This window comes from Hirundo rustica, chromosome 10, assembly GCF_015227805.2.
Source record: "Hirundo rustica isolate bHirRus1 chromosome 10, bHirRus1.pri.v3, whole genome shotgun sequence".
NCBI lineage: Eukaryota > Metazoa > Chordata > Aves > Passeriformes > Hirundinidae > Hirundo > Hirundo rustica.
In genome coordinates, this window is record NC_053459.1 from 21,305,831 (window position 1) to 21,322,215 (window position 16,385).

Genomic DNA, 16,385 nt, shown 5'->3' on the forward strand with positions numbered 1-16,385 from the left:
CTATTTCCAACTCTTTCCTCCCATGCAAGAAACTGACTCACTTCCTCATTTCCAACCTCATACCATAGAGGGAAAAAAAATACACACTTTGTTTGGTTTGCTTGGACTGTACTAACAGCCTTATTTCACTGACACACACACTCTTCCTATACAAATATACTGCCGTTAAGCCTTTAATATTATCCATTCCTTTGCACTACCACACCAAACCACACCCACCCACAAAATTAAGGGAATAATAATTCCAGGAAATCTTTCATTTGAGAAACCACTGCTAAATTTTTTTGCATACTTCTGGTCTTTTTCTTGAGTTACTCACTTTTAGAGCCACAGAAAAAAGCAGCACTGAAATTTACTTTTTGAATTCTTTGTTCTACAAGATAAGAAGAAGCAAAGAGTTCAAGTTCAGCCTCAATGGCAAAGCATTTGAAAACATCACTTGAAACAAATATCAGTATTAGTAAACTGTCTATGTTTTTATCCTGTTTTCATTTCAAAATGTAACCACCCCAAAGCAATTTAGGTCCTTGTCTGCAACACAGATATTTATGCTCCAACATAACTACAACCCCTCCATGTCATTGCAGCTTGTCCTTGAATAAATCACAAAACCAGTTTAATGCAGAGCCTTGCTCACCCTAAGCAAGGGTGAATTCCCCCTGTTCCAAGCCAGAATTAAAGTAGAATTTTTAATCATTTAGCATATTTGTTTTCTTTTCAGACAAATTTTATTCTTCACTATTCCAAACCTTGTGCTGTCATGCAAGACAGACAGGAGGTGAGTTTCAAGAGAGTAATTCCAGCAGCATGGGTTAGGCAGAAATCACCAGGAATTCCAATTTTTATTCCATCAGCCACTTCTCTGCTGTATGCTCTTCTACCTTGTTACAGGCTTTTTGCAGCTTTATATGCATACCGAAAATTCAGTTTTGTTTGTGGCAGAAAATGAGACCCAGCTTGAGGACCATTTACATGGACAGCAATAAAAAGGACATTTAGCAATAACTGGGCAATTCTGTGTGATCAATGGATAGAAGCTCTATGCAGCCTGCATACTCTGCCCATACATATCTTCAATATGTGTGTGACAAGTAAGGTCAAGTGGCAGCAGAATAATCATTCTGTCCATGTCATTGCTGCCACAGTGGGTGTGACAGCCTGGCATTATTGCCTTCCAGGAGGGAAAAGCTCTGAGCAGATTCTCAAGTACAGCTTCACTGCCCCAAACACTATGCACAGTGAATTTTTCAAGTGTGAATGACAAAACTCTCAGGCAGCAACAAAAGTTTCTACCCAAGATCTTAAGATATTGGCTAAAAAACCCTCATCTTTAATCAGCCACTAGGGAACGTGAGTTTCCTGAACATGTCAGTTTCACATGAGATCTATTTATTCTGAAATTTAGAAAGCAGAATATATATATATTTCTAATTCCGGGGTCTGTTTAAATTCCATTCTGTAGTTACCAGATCCAGGCTCAACCCTGCTCCATATTTCATTTATTGTGGTTACCACAAAGCACTAGCTAGAAGCAATCTTTCATACAAAGGAAATAGCTTTAAGGTCCATATTTAATAGCAGAGTAAAGAAATGGCAGAGGATATGCCCTGCCCTTGTTCTTTTCTTGCAGAGCTAGCAACAGTCAAGTACTGAGTTTTTGACAAATAAAATGGGAATATGGGAAAAGGAAATGAAGCATTTAAAGTATTGACACATTTATGAAGTATTTAATATCTGTCAAACTTTATATAAAGAGTAGCTTTTAAAATACTGACGATAGAGCACATACACACGTTCCACCTTCCAGAGACAACGAATGAAGATCCTAAATCAGTCAGAGGGGCATTGCAGTCAGAGCCCCAAGCTCATTCTGGGTGTTTGGCAGCAGGGGGTGAGCAGGGAAATCCCAAAGGAATCACACCAATAATTTGTCATTAACACCCACATGGACTAAAGAAACAAAGAGTGGCCATGTTTTCACACATGAATAAAGGATGTGCTTTATGTTTCCACTCGTACCACAGGCCAGGTGGCCAGCCCATACATTCAGCAAGCCCTGGGGTGTTCAACAGCCCAGCTGGGCAGCACCACGTGCCTCCCATCCACAGCTTCAGGTCACAGGCTTCTACTTCATCCAGCAACTACTAAAAAATTAATCTCAATTAATCCCCAACATCCCTTTCCTTTATTCCTTTATTTGGCTGTTGTTATAAAGGCTATAAAAGTCACATAACCACAGCATCGCTTCTATCACATGGGATGGAGAAGGCAAATCCTGAGGAAGTCAGACAACAACACAATTCCTGCTGAGAGCACCTGCAACTGTTCAAATGCTTCCCTAAACAACTCACCATGTGGACTGTACAATCCAGGGCTGGATTTCCCCAGAAGACCAGATTTATTGTGGGTTTTTTTATTTATTTTCTCTTTAAATCTGTCTCCTCAAGGAAATCACAGATCCCCTCCATGCCCACTGACCAGTTTCTCCCAGCCACCATCACTTCCAAGAGCTGCCTAATCCAGGACCACACTGATCTACAGAGCTTATAAATCATTGTCTTAAACAAGTCATCTTCAACTAAATGCAAAAAAACCCCAGGAATGAAGAGAGCACTTGCTGCAACACCTTGCATCCTCAGTTACAAATACATATTTATTCCTGGTTTTTATTATTTAGGGGTTATTATTTTTTAAAAATTTTTCACTGATTATCTTACTGCTGCAACCCTGAGGAACTGGAAAAAGTTTTTGAAGTTTTTGCATTTGAGATTTCTTCACATCTCCAAAATATGAGAAACATTCAAACGTGCATCTATTCTTTCTGGCTTGAAACTTAAAAATTGGCCACTCTATATTGGTGGCTAATTACACTTCAGGGTGTTTAAAACAGAGGATATTCCACAGAGGTTTTACTCAACTGCCTTCCTTCCAACCTTGATAAGACAAATGAAGATTCACTGTCATCTTCTGTTGATTTTGCTCCTCTAAAGCACATCATCACCAGATACCCCACAGCTCTGGAGCCAAACAGGGTTCTGGACACAAAGTGGGGCTCACAGGACTTCCAGAACTGGCTCCAGGAGCACAACCTGAAGATTTCATACTGCTAGAGAAGTCGTATGCAAAAAAAAAAAAAAAAAAAAAGAATATTCTACATAAGCAAAGTTAGCTGTCCCTGCAGAACAGTCACACGCCAAAGGGAAGAGCTTTCGTATATCCTGAAGAATTTAGTGTTACCAAGCCTGACATCTTCAAGTTTTTATTAACAGTGTTCACTCCCTTAACTCAGGAGAATCACCCAATTTGTAATGAAGCAATCCTACCCACTGTGAATATTCAGCAGCACATCCTATGTCATAACCCTGAGTACATAGCAGTAAGGAAAAAGCAAGTATCATCTGTTCCACAGGGAGCTACCAGCCGAGAGGCACTGCCCAGAGAGAGACTTTCATGCTGCCTTAAGACAGGGCTAAAATTATTCCTTATCCTGCTAATCATAGTGCAGTGTGGGAGCACTGGAAAATGCAGCATTATTGTCTGAGTGCTGCCCTGTGTACAGGGAATACATTCACCTTTAAACATACCAAACACTCTATAACCTTTACACATACCAAAAACTATCACAGGAGGGAAAAAAAAAAAAAAAGACACTAAGATTTGTGGAGCAAGGGGGTGTGTAATTTCCAAAAATGCTGCACACAAAATAAGCCTGTCTTCTATAATAACCTCAGAGCACAAAACCAGAACTGTCACGAATCCAAGTCTCAGTGTATTTGCAGGCTGATTACAACAGATCTTCTGCAATAGATCACTATTAACATTAAGTTCCACAACTGCATGGTAAGAGCAGCTTTACCAAAAGAAAAAAACACAATAGCAACAGTCAGGTGCTTCCCTGTGTTTGAAGCACATACATAATTCAGCAATAAAAATCTTCTACAAAAAAGTAGGATCAGAAGCTTTAGCTTGAAAAGAATATCAAGAATTTTCAGGCCAAACTGAAAGAGTGTATACAAATAAACATGAGCCTTGGCAGTCAATACTGCAGCTATAGCAAAGGAAAGGAGACAATCTTATGCTAGTAATTCTAAATCAATTTTATGAAAGACTGCTGATGAGTACCAAACAAGTCCCATTGGCACAAACACGTTAAATTACTGGGGATACGGAACCATGAGGTTTCAAGTTGCATTCATTTAAATGCACTGTCTGAACACCACTTTGAGCATGAACAAAATTATAAATAAATGCGGTCATAATTATATTTGTAATGGAAATCTTTCATGTACTAAGCCAGAATAAAGCATTCTTTTCAAATAAAAGGAGTAGCCAGCTTTATTCCTTTGTTAATTGCCACATGGACCAATTTCTTACCACACAGCATGTCGGCTATAAATCTCAACAAGCAGCTTTAAATTGCTGTTATTATTGCTCATCAAGACCAAATAACCCTGGATAGCGTTCTGGGAAGCTTCTGTAACGTCTATCTCAAACAACTATTAATTCATCATTTCCATGGGGATGGAACTTCAAGCAAGAACCACCCACTCCTCCGCTGTTTAAATGGAGGGGGTGTCAAAGAAAAGATGCAACGAGGCTGCAAGATGGGACTGATAAATAACAGAAGAGAGAAATCCTCCTGGACTTCCAAGAAATGCATGACTCATTCTGAGATACTGAACTCCTAGAATACAGAGAGCAGCCACGTCTGCAAGTTCTCACTCCCCAGTGCTCCAGTGCGTTTTTTTTTCAGAGCTGCACATCACATTTTTGGAGAGATGACAGAAGGGGTATTCCATAAAGCAAAGCAATGCTCATCCACGTGTTTGTGTATCCTCTTACCTTGGATGCACTGGAGGGTTCCATCCTCAGCCCTTATTGTAAAGGTTTCACCTGGATTCACTTGAACCAAAAAGACCTGCAGAGGGAAAAACAAACATTTGTTTCATTGTGATCTCCAGAAATTTAAGTTTCCCTGAAACAGCAACTGCGCTATCCCTTTTCTGGAAGGGGTGGGGAGGCAGGGACAGAACAGACTGGCACATTACACCTGTGGGTCCCAAACTCCAGGAGCAGGCAGAGATCTGAAACCCACCGACTCATCTACATCTGAAGAGCTGAAATAAAGATATAACTGAATTGCATACAGGTGAGAATTATGGCTTTGAGTTCCACATCAAAATCTTGAGGGCGTGTTTAACTTGGCCAAATGCTGGTAGCTAAGGAAATAAATCTTTACACCACTGGCACACGAAAACAGAGAGTACATAAACTCCAACATGCAGCACCAACCCATAATGGGATTTCAAGCTCACAGGAATAAAAGGTTTTTGCTGTGGGGAGTTGAATCAGTTATGTTTTCAAAATTTTCTATTTCGGTCTTGCACATAGCAGATCTCAGTTAAGCAAAACCTGTAGGCACACATGCAGTTCAACAGTTGCACACAGAACCAGTAATAAAGTATTTATTAACACATATAATATTTTTTTAATTTATAAAACAAATCACTCCAGTCTCCCATTGCTCCATCCTCGACATGACTGCATCACACAAGGACCAGGAAGCACCAAAATATGTCCCACATTCACGGTATGTTGTATCATCTTTATTAATTTTCAGGTGTCTGAAACAATGGGTTTTAAAACCTAGTATTTAGAATTCTTTCTTAAATGGACAGTTTCACTGGGAACCAGAGACCATTCATCCCACCTAGCTGCTCGTGAAGCTTTCACTAAAATACTTTAAACACACTTCTGCTAACTGCTTTGTCAGAAGTTCAATCAAGATAAAAATGAAATTTTCAATTTGTACCAAGATTAATCTACATCTTTTTTGTGAAAGCCCTCTCTAAATTTAGGTCTGGTCTTTATATTCTGGGACATCTGTATGCAGAATTTAATCATTCAATCTGGAAAGAGAGAATTTGAATTCATGTTGTGTTCCTGAATTCCTTAAGCCAAATGCATAAGATAATTATTACCTAGATGACCTTTTGAATTACAGTAATCCTACAGAAACCCATTATTCCGCCAACATTTTTAAAGCACAAGCTGGAAATCAGAATATGACATATGAAAGCCATTATGTTGTCTGCAACAATCATTTCTCAGGGAGCACTGATCAGGGTGGACCCGATCCAGCATACAGAGCACAATAAATGGTTCAGAAAAGATAAAAGGCACAAAGCCATTCCATCCCTAATCTCTGAACAATCAACATTTAAGTGACAGCATTTAAGTGCTCTTTTGCTATGAATAGGCATGAATTGTCCACCACAGGACACAGGCATCAGGTCAAAAAGAAGTGCAGAGCAATGCAACGTCATCCAGCTTAATAAAAAAATCCATAACAACCAACAAACAAGAAAGCAGAACACAAAGACGCCAAGAGTCATAGAAATATTTCATCAGCTCACTTGCATCATGTGTCCAAACCACCACCTCTAAAGCTGGTTATTTACTAACAAATTCGATTAACATCATTCAGAAGCCCTTGCACACCTTTACAGCTTCTGAAGAACTCAGTCCAACTCCTCAAAATACAGACCCTACACTAAGACTGATGTCCCATGCACATAAAGCTCCACCCCTTCCCTAAAGCAAAATTCCTCTTCCTACACAAGGCACATGCCTACCCCAGAGTAATCAGAAGATTTACAAATTCCTGTTCCAGGAGTCCATCACCACCACAAGCATCCCCATCAGCACACCTGCAGTTGTCCCTTAAAAATAATTCCTTGGGATTCTGCATTAAAAAGGGTGACATCTCCAGCTACAGCTGTTGCTTGTGATGGTCAAAATGAAGCAGCATCATCCTTGCCTAATCACACAGGGTTTAAAGACTAATTGTTCCAGTAACTAATTTGTTTCCTGTAGAGCAGCAGCCACACAGCTTTGTCCCCCCATCACAAGACTTTGGGCAGAGCCTGGGACTTATCTACAGTAGCTTCAATTAAAATGTTATAGATATGGAAATAACTTCTAACTGACAGATGCTCCAATCAGCCACCTTTGGAGAGGAAGAAAACATTTACAGGCTGTTGCTGGGGGAAGGCAGCAATATCAAGAGCAAACAGGAATAGCCAAGGCGTGACTGATGTGGGTCAACAGCGGAGCAAGGGCTGGGCACCAAGGGACGACATGGAACCAAGGTGGCCTCAGACCCAGAGGCAGCAACCAGGCTCCTCAGGTAAGATCCTTCCAGAGGCTGCAACCCAGCCCCAGCCCCTTCCTTCCCAAAACTGGAGTACTGGGGTGTTCCCCATAATCCATCCCACCACCCAGTCCCCCCATGCTGCACACAACTCCCCAGAGCTCACAACTGCACAGCACTGACCAAAGAGATGCAGAGCTGAGGCCAAACCAGTAAAGCCAGCACACCCTGAGTGTTCTATGTGGGACACCTTCCAGCCAACACCCCTGACTTGTCCCAGTTGCCTGGGACAAATATTGTCAAGGCACGCTGCAACTTCTTTTGTTTATGCACACTAAGTATCTAAAACTAATTCCATGATTTATTTTTCCCCACGTCCTCATAAACAACAAAACCAATATTCTGCAGCCTGGAATGCAGATTCCCTCTTTCCTCTCACACAAGGGATCTTCATGAGAATGCCTCATTTCTAACGCTTTTAATTAAAAAATCGGAGGAAGGCAATAAAAAAAGTGTAAAGATAACGTCTCTATTTTAATGAAAACAAACCCAGATGATATTTAATTGTGCTATGCCTCTTCCAATATTCATCATAGCGAGTTATGCACAGTTATGAGATGGCAACAGGGGAGAAGAGCTTGAAGGGTCACTTGGAGCCCTCACTGCTGGCTGGCAGCATCTCGAGGGTGCGGTCTCGTGTCCGAGGTCACCCCAGCCCGCTTCCAGTCCTTGGCTTCCTCCCATCCAAAAAGCTGGAGCATGTGACAGCTAGGAGCAGGGCGTCAGCAGCACGATCCCAAAGGATTTTTCTTTCCCCTAAAAAAGTATTGGGATGTTTAATTTAGCAGTTTAATCCATTCGCTGCTGAAGCCCAGCTGTACCTGCTGCATCCTTGAAAAAGCTTGTTATCTCCATAATGCTCTTTTTGCATTTACCTGGCATTTAAGAATGTTATTCTATTTTATTGAAAGTCACGTTTGTTGAGTGATGAATGTTACTAAGTTGCATAGCTACTATAAATATTTATAAGCCCACAGAGTATATCCAGAATAAGTTTTCCTGACAAGTCAAACACGTGTCACTCGTGCCTCCCTTGCTCCCACTGTCCAACCCTCACGGCCAAGGGAAGAGACTGAAGAAGTGCCCACAAAGCTAATGCAGGCATAAGCTCAGGTTCAGAAATAAATAAACTGACTCTGGGAAGTTTTGAATTGGATATTAAGAAAAAATTCTTTACTGTGAAGGTGGGGAGGCCCTGGCACAGGGTGCCCAGAGAAGCTGTGGATGCCCCTGGATTCCTGGAAGTGTCCAAGGCCAGGCTGGACAGGGTTTGGAGCAGCCTGGTCTGGTGGAAGGTGCTCCTGCCTATGGCAGAGGGTGGAATGAGATGGGCTTTAACATCCCTTCCAGTCCAAGCCACTCTCTGATATAAAGCTATATATACTGTGGGAAACTCTCACAGGCAGAAATGCCACCTGCTAAGGACCAAGGGCTTACTCAAGAGTTTAATCCCACAGAAAATTCACACTCAAGGCAGGCCATCATCCCCCACCTGTTCTGTGGCCTCTCAGAGCAGAGCAGGATGACGTTCACCTGAATCCAAGTGATGCAATCCAGTCCCAGAGCTCACTTAAAGTATTTCCCCCTTATAAGCACATTTTCCTCGCTAAGGTCAAAGAGGCGCTTGCAGGGCTCAGGCTTGTTAAAACCCCACATTAAACATTTTCCAGTGTGGTGAATTTTCCCTTCCATGAGATATATCATGCTTCATACAGCTGGGGAGCACCACGTCATAGGCAACACCTGGGATCCAGCCACAGGTTCCTCACAAATGCTTTAAACCATTAAAATTTACCACATTTACAATTTCTACGGTGGATAACTTATGGAACGCATCACCTCTTTTAGGAAAAGAAAATAAGCAACAAAACCAAAACAACCACTTGTTTCTATTTTGTTATCTGCTTTGAAAGACCGTGCCCCAGATCCCAATGAATTTCCAGGTGCATCCCAAAGGAAATTCCAGGGAACTCACACCATCCTGTGTGCAGTCTCTTCTCAGAAACACATCTTGCAGTCACACAAAGCAGGCAGGCTAAACACTTTCAGCATCTCTTCAGAAAGAAAAATCAGGGAAGATGCTACAACAATAAAGCTGACTTTTTAAAACAAATACTTCAAAAATAGTGTCTGGGCTTAACCTTCTTACTTTTTTTTTTGACTGAACAAAAACTAGAGGTATTAATAGAGGCATGAAGCAATTCAGTCAGTTTACCCTGAGTGCTCTTCACAGCAAAACCCACAAGTGGCAGATCCTGAACCTCCTAATTTATCAAACCTTAAAACACACATGCCAAAGAAGTAGTAAAAATAAAATAAATTAATAAATTGAGAAACCACGAAGAAGTAACTAAATGTTGGCAGAAAAGTTCATTCACTCAGCTCAAATGCTGTGGCTCAGGATAAAACCCAGCTCAAGTGCTTTCAGTTGTTTGCAAGGTGCACAGGCTTGTTATGCTACTGGAAAGTACCAAATCTTGTTCCTCATTCAGCTGTACTCTTGTCTCCCTCTTGTCTGTGACCCTAAAAGACAAGAACAAGCACACACAGCACTATGTGCAGTGCCTAAGCTTAAGCCAAGGGCTGAAACCACAGGGTTGGTAAACACAGCTTTGCAAAGAGCAGGCAAGCAGAAAACCTGCTGCACCTCTGCAGGTGCACTGAGTGAACCAAGCTGAAATAAAACTTCCCCAACTAATTAGCCCAACATTCTGTACAGATGTGCTGTGGCACAGCTAGTTGCCCCTCCACTTTATATTCCAAGCTTTTTAGAGCTTGCAGTGGAGTACCTACAGGAAGCCACTGAAATTCTTGGACCAAAAGGTTAATTATTGCTCCCTGAATTCCCTAAGGAGTTACAAGTGGATTAGAAGCAGAAACAGCTCTGGAAGCGACATGAAAGCATTAAACACAGTCAGCAGTAGTGGAAGTAAAGTATGGGAAACTAAAAATAAAAAAGTCAGTGCTAGAAATGCCATTTTGGGTAGTCCAGAGAAGGGGGATTACTGTCAAGCAGGCAGAAACATTCCTTGCCCTGCCTTGTGCATCTCTGCAGCCCTTACTCTCAGGAAGATAAAGCAAGTGAATGTTCCCATGCAGTTGCCTTACACTGCAGGCCTGTTCACTGGCAAATTTGCCTTTTGCATCACTCTCCAGCTGGCTGCTGGCAAAGCCAAGGTGTTTCACCAGCTCCAGTCTGCTTTATGCTATGTGTATAAGAATGAGTCTTTTGAGGAAAGACTTTTCCCTGGAGCTCAGCATTTCCAGGCACAGCTCCTAATGCAGTTCCGTGGTGCTGGCACAGCTGAGGCTCCACAAATCCAGTAACACATGAGGGTGAGCAACAGCCAGCGTGCCCAGAGCAGCCCATCACAACCTCCATCCTGTCAGCCCCAAAGCATGAGGCACTGACCTGCCTGCTGGCCACTCTGCAGCCTGGAAAACTCCATCAGCTCTGCTATGATGCTTTCTCACCACCAACTTCTAATGGAGACTAATTACACCCTGTAAATGTGTGTCCTTCTAAAGCTAGAACCTCTTCATGGAGTCATATAAACCACCTGTCTTAAGGAAGTCACTCCTATGTGAATCCATCCTGAAGACTCTTCCCACCCTACAAGTAACTAAAATAAATCTCTTTCAACAAACACTTAACATTTGTTTGTTTCCACATTACAACAAACAATGTTAAGAGTAATTAACGTAGTTCACTTGCAAAGATCAAACAAAGCATTTATTCCAATTTCATTCCATTTTTACAACCGTACTTTTAAAAAGCAAAGACATCATCTAAAGCTTCAGGAATAGGATGAAAACAAGCACAGAGGTAGTTAAACTTTGCAGCGGGTAAGGGTGCATCCGGACTAGAAGCCAAAAAAGTCCCATGAAAAACTGGTATTTCAGCTACAGGTACTTCAAGAGATAAGGAGATGAGATCTAAAAGCATCATCCAGCAAACACAAAGAAGGGGGGACCTGGCCCAGAAATGTTCTACTGAGTTGTGCTTGCATAACACAGCAAAAGCAAGAAGCAATGTGCTTCAAGTGCACCTGCAAATCTTTTTAATGCAAATCATTAGCTGAGAAACTACTTTAAAGGCAACAGAGGTATCTGCCAAGCCAGGCTGCTGACTCAGAGATGGAGAAATTGAAATATTGGGCTTAGAGCACCATCTCAAAGGAGGGCTCAGAACAATTCACTTATTCTTTCTGTAATACAGAAGGACCCACTGACAGGACAGTCTGACCTGGTAAGTGGTTTCCAGCAAGGAAGAAAGTGTGTACTTAAAGAACAATTATCCTTTCCAGTATGAATAAGACTGCTCCTTCATCTAAGTGTACTAATATTGAACTTGGTAAATACAGTCAGTAAAAGCATTCTTTTCTATTTTTTTCCAAGTCAAAGCACTCTTTGCAAAAATTACTTAAAAAAAACAAAACACAACTAATCACAACAATGAAAATCTACATCATTATGAGATTTCAGATAACCGAAAAAACTTAGAAGCTCACCAGGAAAGCAGAAATTATTCTTCCTCTTGAGGTTGGTCTAGCTCAAAACAAAGCTTGGAAGGAGGAACAAATGATCCAGGGAACGAGAAGTAACAGAATGACCTCGTATATTGATTCAAGAAGGACAGCTTGCTTCTACCCTCATTACAATACTTCGCTGAAATTTCTCACGTGAGGAGAGAACCAAATTGAGCAACACAAAAATACTGCCAGGGTAGACGCCCTCCGAAGAGACACCTTGACCCCAGATGACATTTTTGGGAATCTATCATCAACCAGCTTGAACCTCCAGGCTGTATCATGACATGAGGGCATCACTGTGGTCTTATGATCATTCCATCAAATTCTGAGTAAGCTTATTAGAGAATATCTCCCAGAAAAAAAAGAAATAAAAGCAACTTTAATCTTGCCTTTGTTCAAAAACCCACTCAAAATTCACATCTGCTTCTTGTAATGAAGCACAGGGTGGTACACAGGCCTGCTGGGAAAGGTACAGTGAAATAAGCAAAGAACAGCAGACATCACTGCTATTCACCATTTCTTTTCTTACTTCCATTTTTTAATCATCTCAACGTTTTTAAAATCTCACCACAAATGCTACTAAGATGTCTGGACAAGAGTGAGCACAAGTAAGTCATATGACTAACTTTCTGCAAAGCCCTCAAATATGCAGCACTTATAGCCACTGTTTCAATTCCACTATTTTTACTTCAATGAACACACATGCAAACAAACACATTCAATTTAATGGTACACTTTAATCGTTGCTTTTAATGTCTTTTCAGCGTAAAGGCAGATTTCTACATCCCAGGAACTACTCTGCACTCCCCTAGTGCTACGGAAAACCATTTTGCCCATCTCGAAAACATCTTGTTGACCCAGCAACAGTTTATTTAAGCCAGCCCATTTCTGACCTGCTGTGATCCATCGCCATTCACGATGTGAGGCATCATGGCCACCTCCCCGTTCAGCAACGGCGGCAGCTCCAGCGGGATTTGGTCGGTCATCATCATTGTGACGTACATTCATGGAGAATTTTCCTCAACAGGCTTCCTGCAAGAGAAGACAGCAGTTAAGGACCCTGCAAAAACCCTGCTGCACTTCAGAAGGTCGTTCTGCCATTCAGGAACCTAAGCAGGAGCTCTGCTTTTGTAACAGGAGGCGTACGGGAGCTCAAGGCTCTGAACGGAAGTTTTAACTCTTAGATGAAGAGCATGGAAAGTCAAGTTTCCATGCAAGAAATCCAAAAACCAGCTAGCCAGATTTCCACTCTTTCCCACAAATATGAACCTCAGCCCTCGCTGCTGAAATAAGCAGGTTCTGACTTAGAGTTTTACTCTTAAATCCCCGTCCTGCCTGCTGCCAAAGCTCTTGGAACTCCACCATCTGCAAGGTTAAGATGTTACAGCAATTTCACTCAATAGCCACACTTCAAAGCCAAACACCTTTGTTTTCTTTCTAGGGCCCAGTAAACAGTGTGACCTGCCACTACAAAACAAAGACCAGACCCCTGACTTCAGCCTAATCGTGAGCCTGCTGGAGCAGGAGGGACAGCACATCCTCAATGTTCTGAACACCCTGTTCTAGGAAGGGCAACAGAAAAAGATGACATCACGTAAAGATTTGTGAAAAATCACACATCACTTCCAGCACACCCTCCCCTCTTTCACAGGCTAACTGATGTGATACATGAGCATTAGTAAAACCATGAGAAGCTGCCTTGTAAAAACAAGTCTTAATTCAGTGTTAAGGGTATCATCATGCTGGTTTATGGGGCAATAACACAGCTCTAGTGAATAAAATGGATGATCTCATCACATGTCTTATCTAGACTTCTGCACAACAACTCCTTAAGCAAAGCAACCTCACATATCCAGTGGTGAGCAGCCTCCTTAGTATCCCTGATGCCAGGGAATCCTAAAGTCATCCTGAATAATTTCATATACATCCCAAATTCAAGTTTGAAAAAAATACACTGTGACTTAGCATAGGTGATCAGCGAGCACAAGATCAGAGTACAGCAGAATACAGAAAGCAGAATTTTTGGCAAAGAGCATGGGACACAACTAGAGAGCCATAAATCAGGAGTTTAATTCAGCTGCTCCAGAGGGGATGAAGGACTGAGCTAGCCTCACCAGGGTTGGAGCATCCAACTGTGTGGATGTATATGTACATGTATACCCACTGTATGGATGCTGGATGCTGCCAATCTTATATCCCCTCAGCCTCCAATGCTGCTAGACTTCATTTTTTTTTTTTTCTTAGTTCAACAACTAAATTATGAGCTTAGATGAAATACACTGTCTTCATTTTTATCAATCTCTTCCAGAGCTCATTGCAATCCCCTCACCGGCACAGCCTCCTGGTCAGAAAAATGAGCCTGACCAAGAGCTGCCCCTCCAGCTCCTGAGGAGGAGCACTTGTGTGATTTAGAAATGATGGCAGTGCCCACACAGACTGAATCACATCTATCTTTTCACTGTCATCAAATCCTTCATATCTAAGCAGGACCACTAAACTAAAAGTACATTTAGTTTTTCAGAAGGTATGCAAACCTGGCAATGTGACCTCCAGCCACACAGCTTAAGACCAGTATTTTAATTTAATTCAGTACCAAATCCAGCACAATTCTACAGCTCTTTCCACTGTTCTCATCTGTGAGAAAACACCACTTTTCTAATCATCACTTCACCAAGATATAAACAGAGTCAATATATTTTCATCCACCTTTAAATTAAATCCCTCCTTTTATCCAAGACTCAATTATAGGACAGAAGTTCTCCAGAAGCCTGAAATACAGTTGTTGTTAGAATGGTACACCATAAAGCTTTTGCTTCTCATTACTTCACAGTTTCAGGTTTTAATTTCAAGAAAGATCTAAGTCCAACAACAATATTCACGGGTGTTGGGATTTGGGGGGCGGAAGAGGAGGAGTGGGGCAGTGAGACTTCACTTTCTGGAGGTTCTGTTTGTTTAAAAAGGAAGAGGAGAATATGTGAGGTTTTGAACCATTCCTTAACTGGGATTAAGAAAAGGACTGAAAGAGCCCAATAATGAACACCAGAGAGCCCATGAATGAACAGCTTTCCATGGAAACACACTGATTTAGTCAACAGCCAGTTGTTCTTCCAACTACTCTGGCTATACATGCAGTTACTTATGCATCTATAGTTGGTGTGTATGCAAATGCATATATTCACATTTGAAGTTTATTTGTAAAGAACACAACATTCACAGAAACTATTTTAAACCCATATAAAACAAAACCCCAATCCCCAAATAAATTACACGTTCATTTAGTCTGAATCCGAAAGTTGAGCTTTAACAGTTTAAGCATCACTCTGATACTATTTTGTTGAGGAAAAAACCTCATAGTGTAGCTTGAAGCGACCTATTTTCCTAGTAATATTTCCATTCCAGGCACAACAACGGATATGTTGACATTTATTTGCTGCGTGTCATTATTTAAAAGTGTTGCAGCTACATTCCTTTTGCTTTATTAACGGTTTGTCACTACAGCCGTGTCTACACTAGCCTCACTTGAATGGAAAAAAACAAAAAAAATAAGGAAACATAAATAAAAAGCTTCCTCTGTTTGTCAGGTCTGGTACGACCCCACCAGAGATGATACCAGCAGCAGTACTGGCTACAGGGCACAGCCACTGGCAGCAATTTTTGGGAGTATTTCGCAAAGATGCAGGCAGAGTTGAAACATCTACTATGAGACTGGCAGATTTCACTGCAAAGCCAACTCCTTTGGAAATAGGTCTCATGCACTTTATGAGCTTATTTGATCAGCCATCCTACTTAAAACAGATTTAGGAGGGTGCTTTCACACCCCACCTAAAGCCTAGTGTTCCTCCACCCTCAGGGGATACAAAGCTGATAAATACAAAAGAAAGTGTGGTCTGAACACAAACAGTTTCTTTTTCCTGCAAATTGGGAACATCGATGGAAGAGAACACCAGACAGGACTCAAAGAGCCAGGTCACATTCCAGGATATGAGAATTCTTCCTTAGCTAAAATATGAACTGCCAAATACTAACCCACAGCCTTTTTTTCAGGTACTAACTCAAATCTGGGGTTTCGTCTAGAAAGCCGACTATATTTAAATTTTAAAAAGATATTTCCTGTGCGTCTACATTCCCTAGGTTTGGCTGGGACAGGTCCCAACAACGCCAACATGGAGTGAGAGGCTGCATCTCCCTGTCTAGCTTCCTCCAGGAATATGGAAATCACAGCTTTCCACTTTGCTGTAGAGCAAGGAAGAAATAACCATCCAAGTTTGATGTCTCTGTCCCCAAACAAAACCTCCAAACCTTTTGATGTCTGCACATTACTGTTGCAAACTTGATTTTCAATTCAGTGCCTTCTACTGATCCCTGAGATGACTCCATTTCCTTAAATTAATTCAATATGTGAATTAGTAATACATAAATTAGTTGCACATGGCACCAGAGGGAAAATTAAAACACACAGAAGAATAAAGCGTAACTATCTAAAACCCAATGTCCATGTATGGTTAAATAACATGACCCAACAGGTTACGTCAGTTTTCCTGAAATTCCAACAGCAGTGTGAACCACATCAAGATACCCAAGTCTACTTTTCCTAGAAGGTTTCACCCATGCTATTTACAGGGCTAGAAGCCAAGAACATT

At 41.4% G+C, this 16,385-nt stretch overlaps 1 protein-coding gene across 2 annotated transcripts in view; it reads right to left on the minus strand.

The window, feature by feature from the left end:
* FNDC3B (fibronectin type III domain containing 3B) overlaps positions 1-16,385 on the minus strand; it is a 185,830-nt gene that overhangs the window by 136,354 nt on the left and 33,091 nt on the right. For both annotated transcript variants that reach the window (XM_040073988.2, XM_040073989.2), the window contains 2 exons: positions 12,639-12,777; positions 4,843-4,918 (listed from right to left, as the gene is read on the minus strand). In XM_040073988.2, the coding sequence (XP_039929922.1) occupies positions 4,843-4,918; positions 12,639-12,749 (187 nt within the window). In that variant the 5' untranslated portion in view covers positions 12,750-12,777. The remainder of the gene's footprint in view (positions 1-4,842; positions 4,919-12,638; positions 12,778-16,385) is intronic.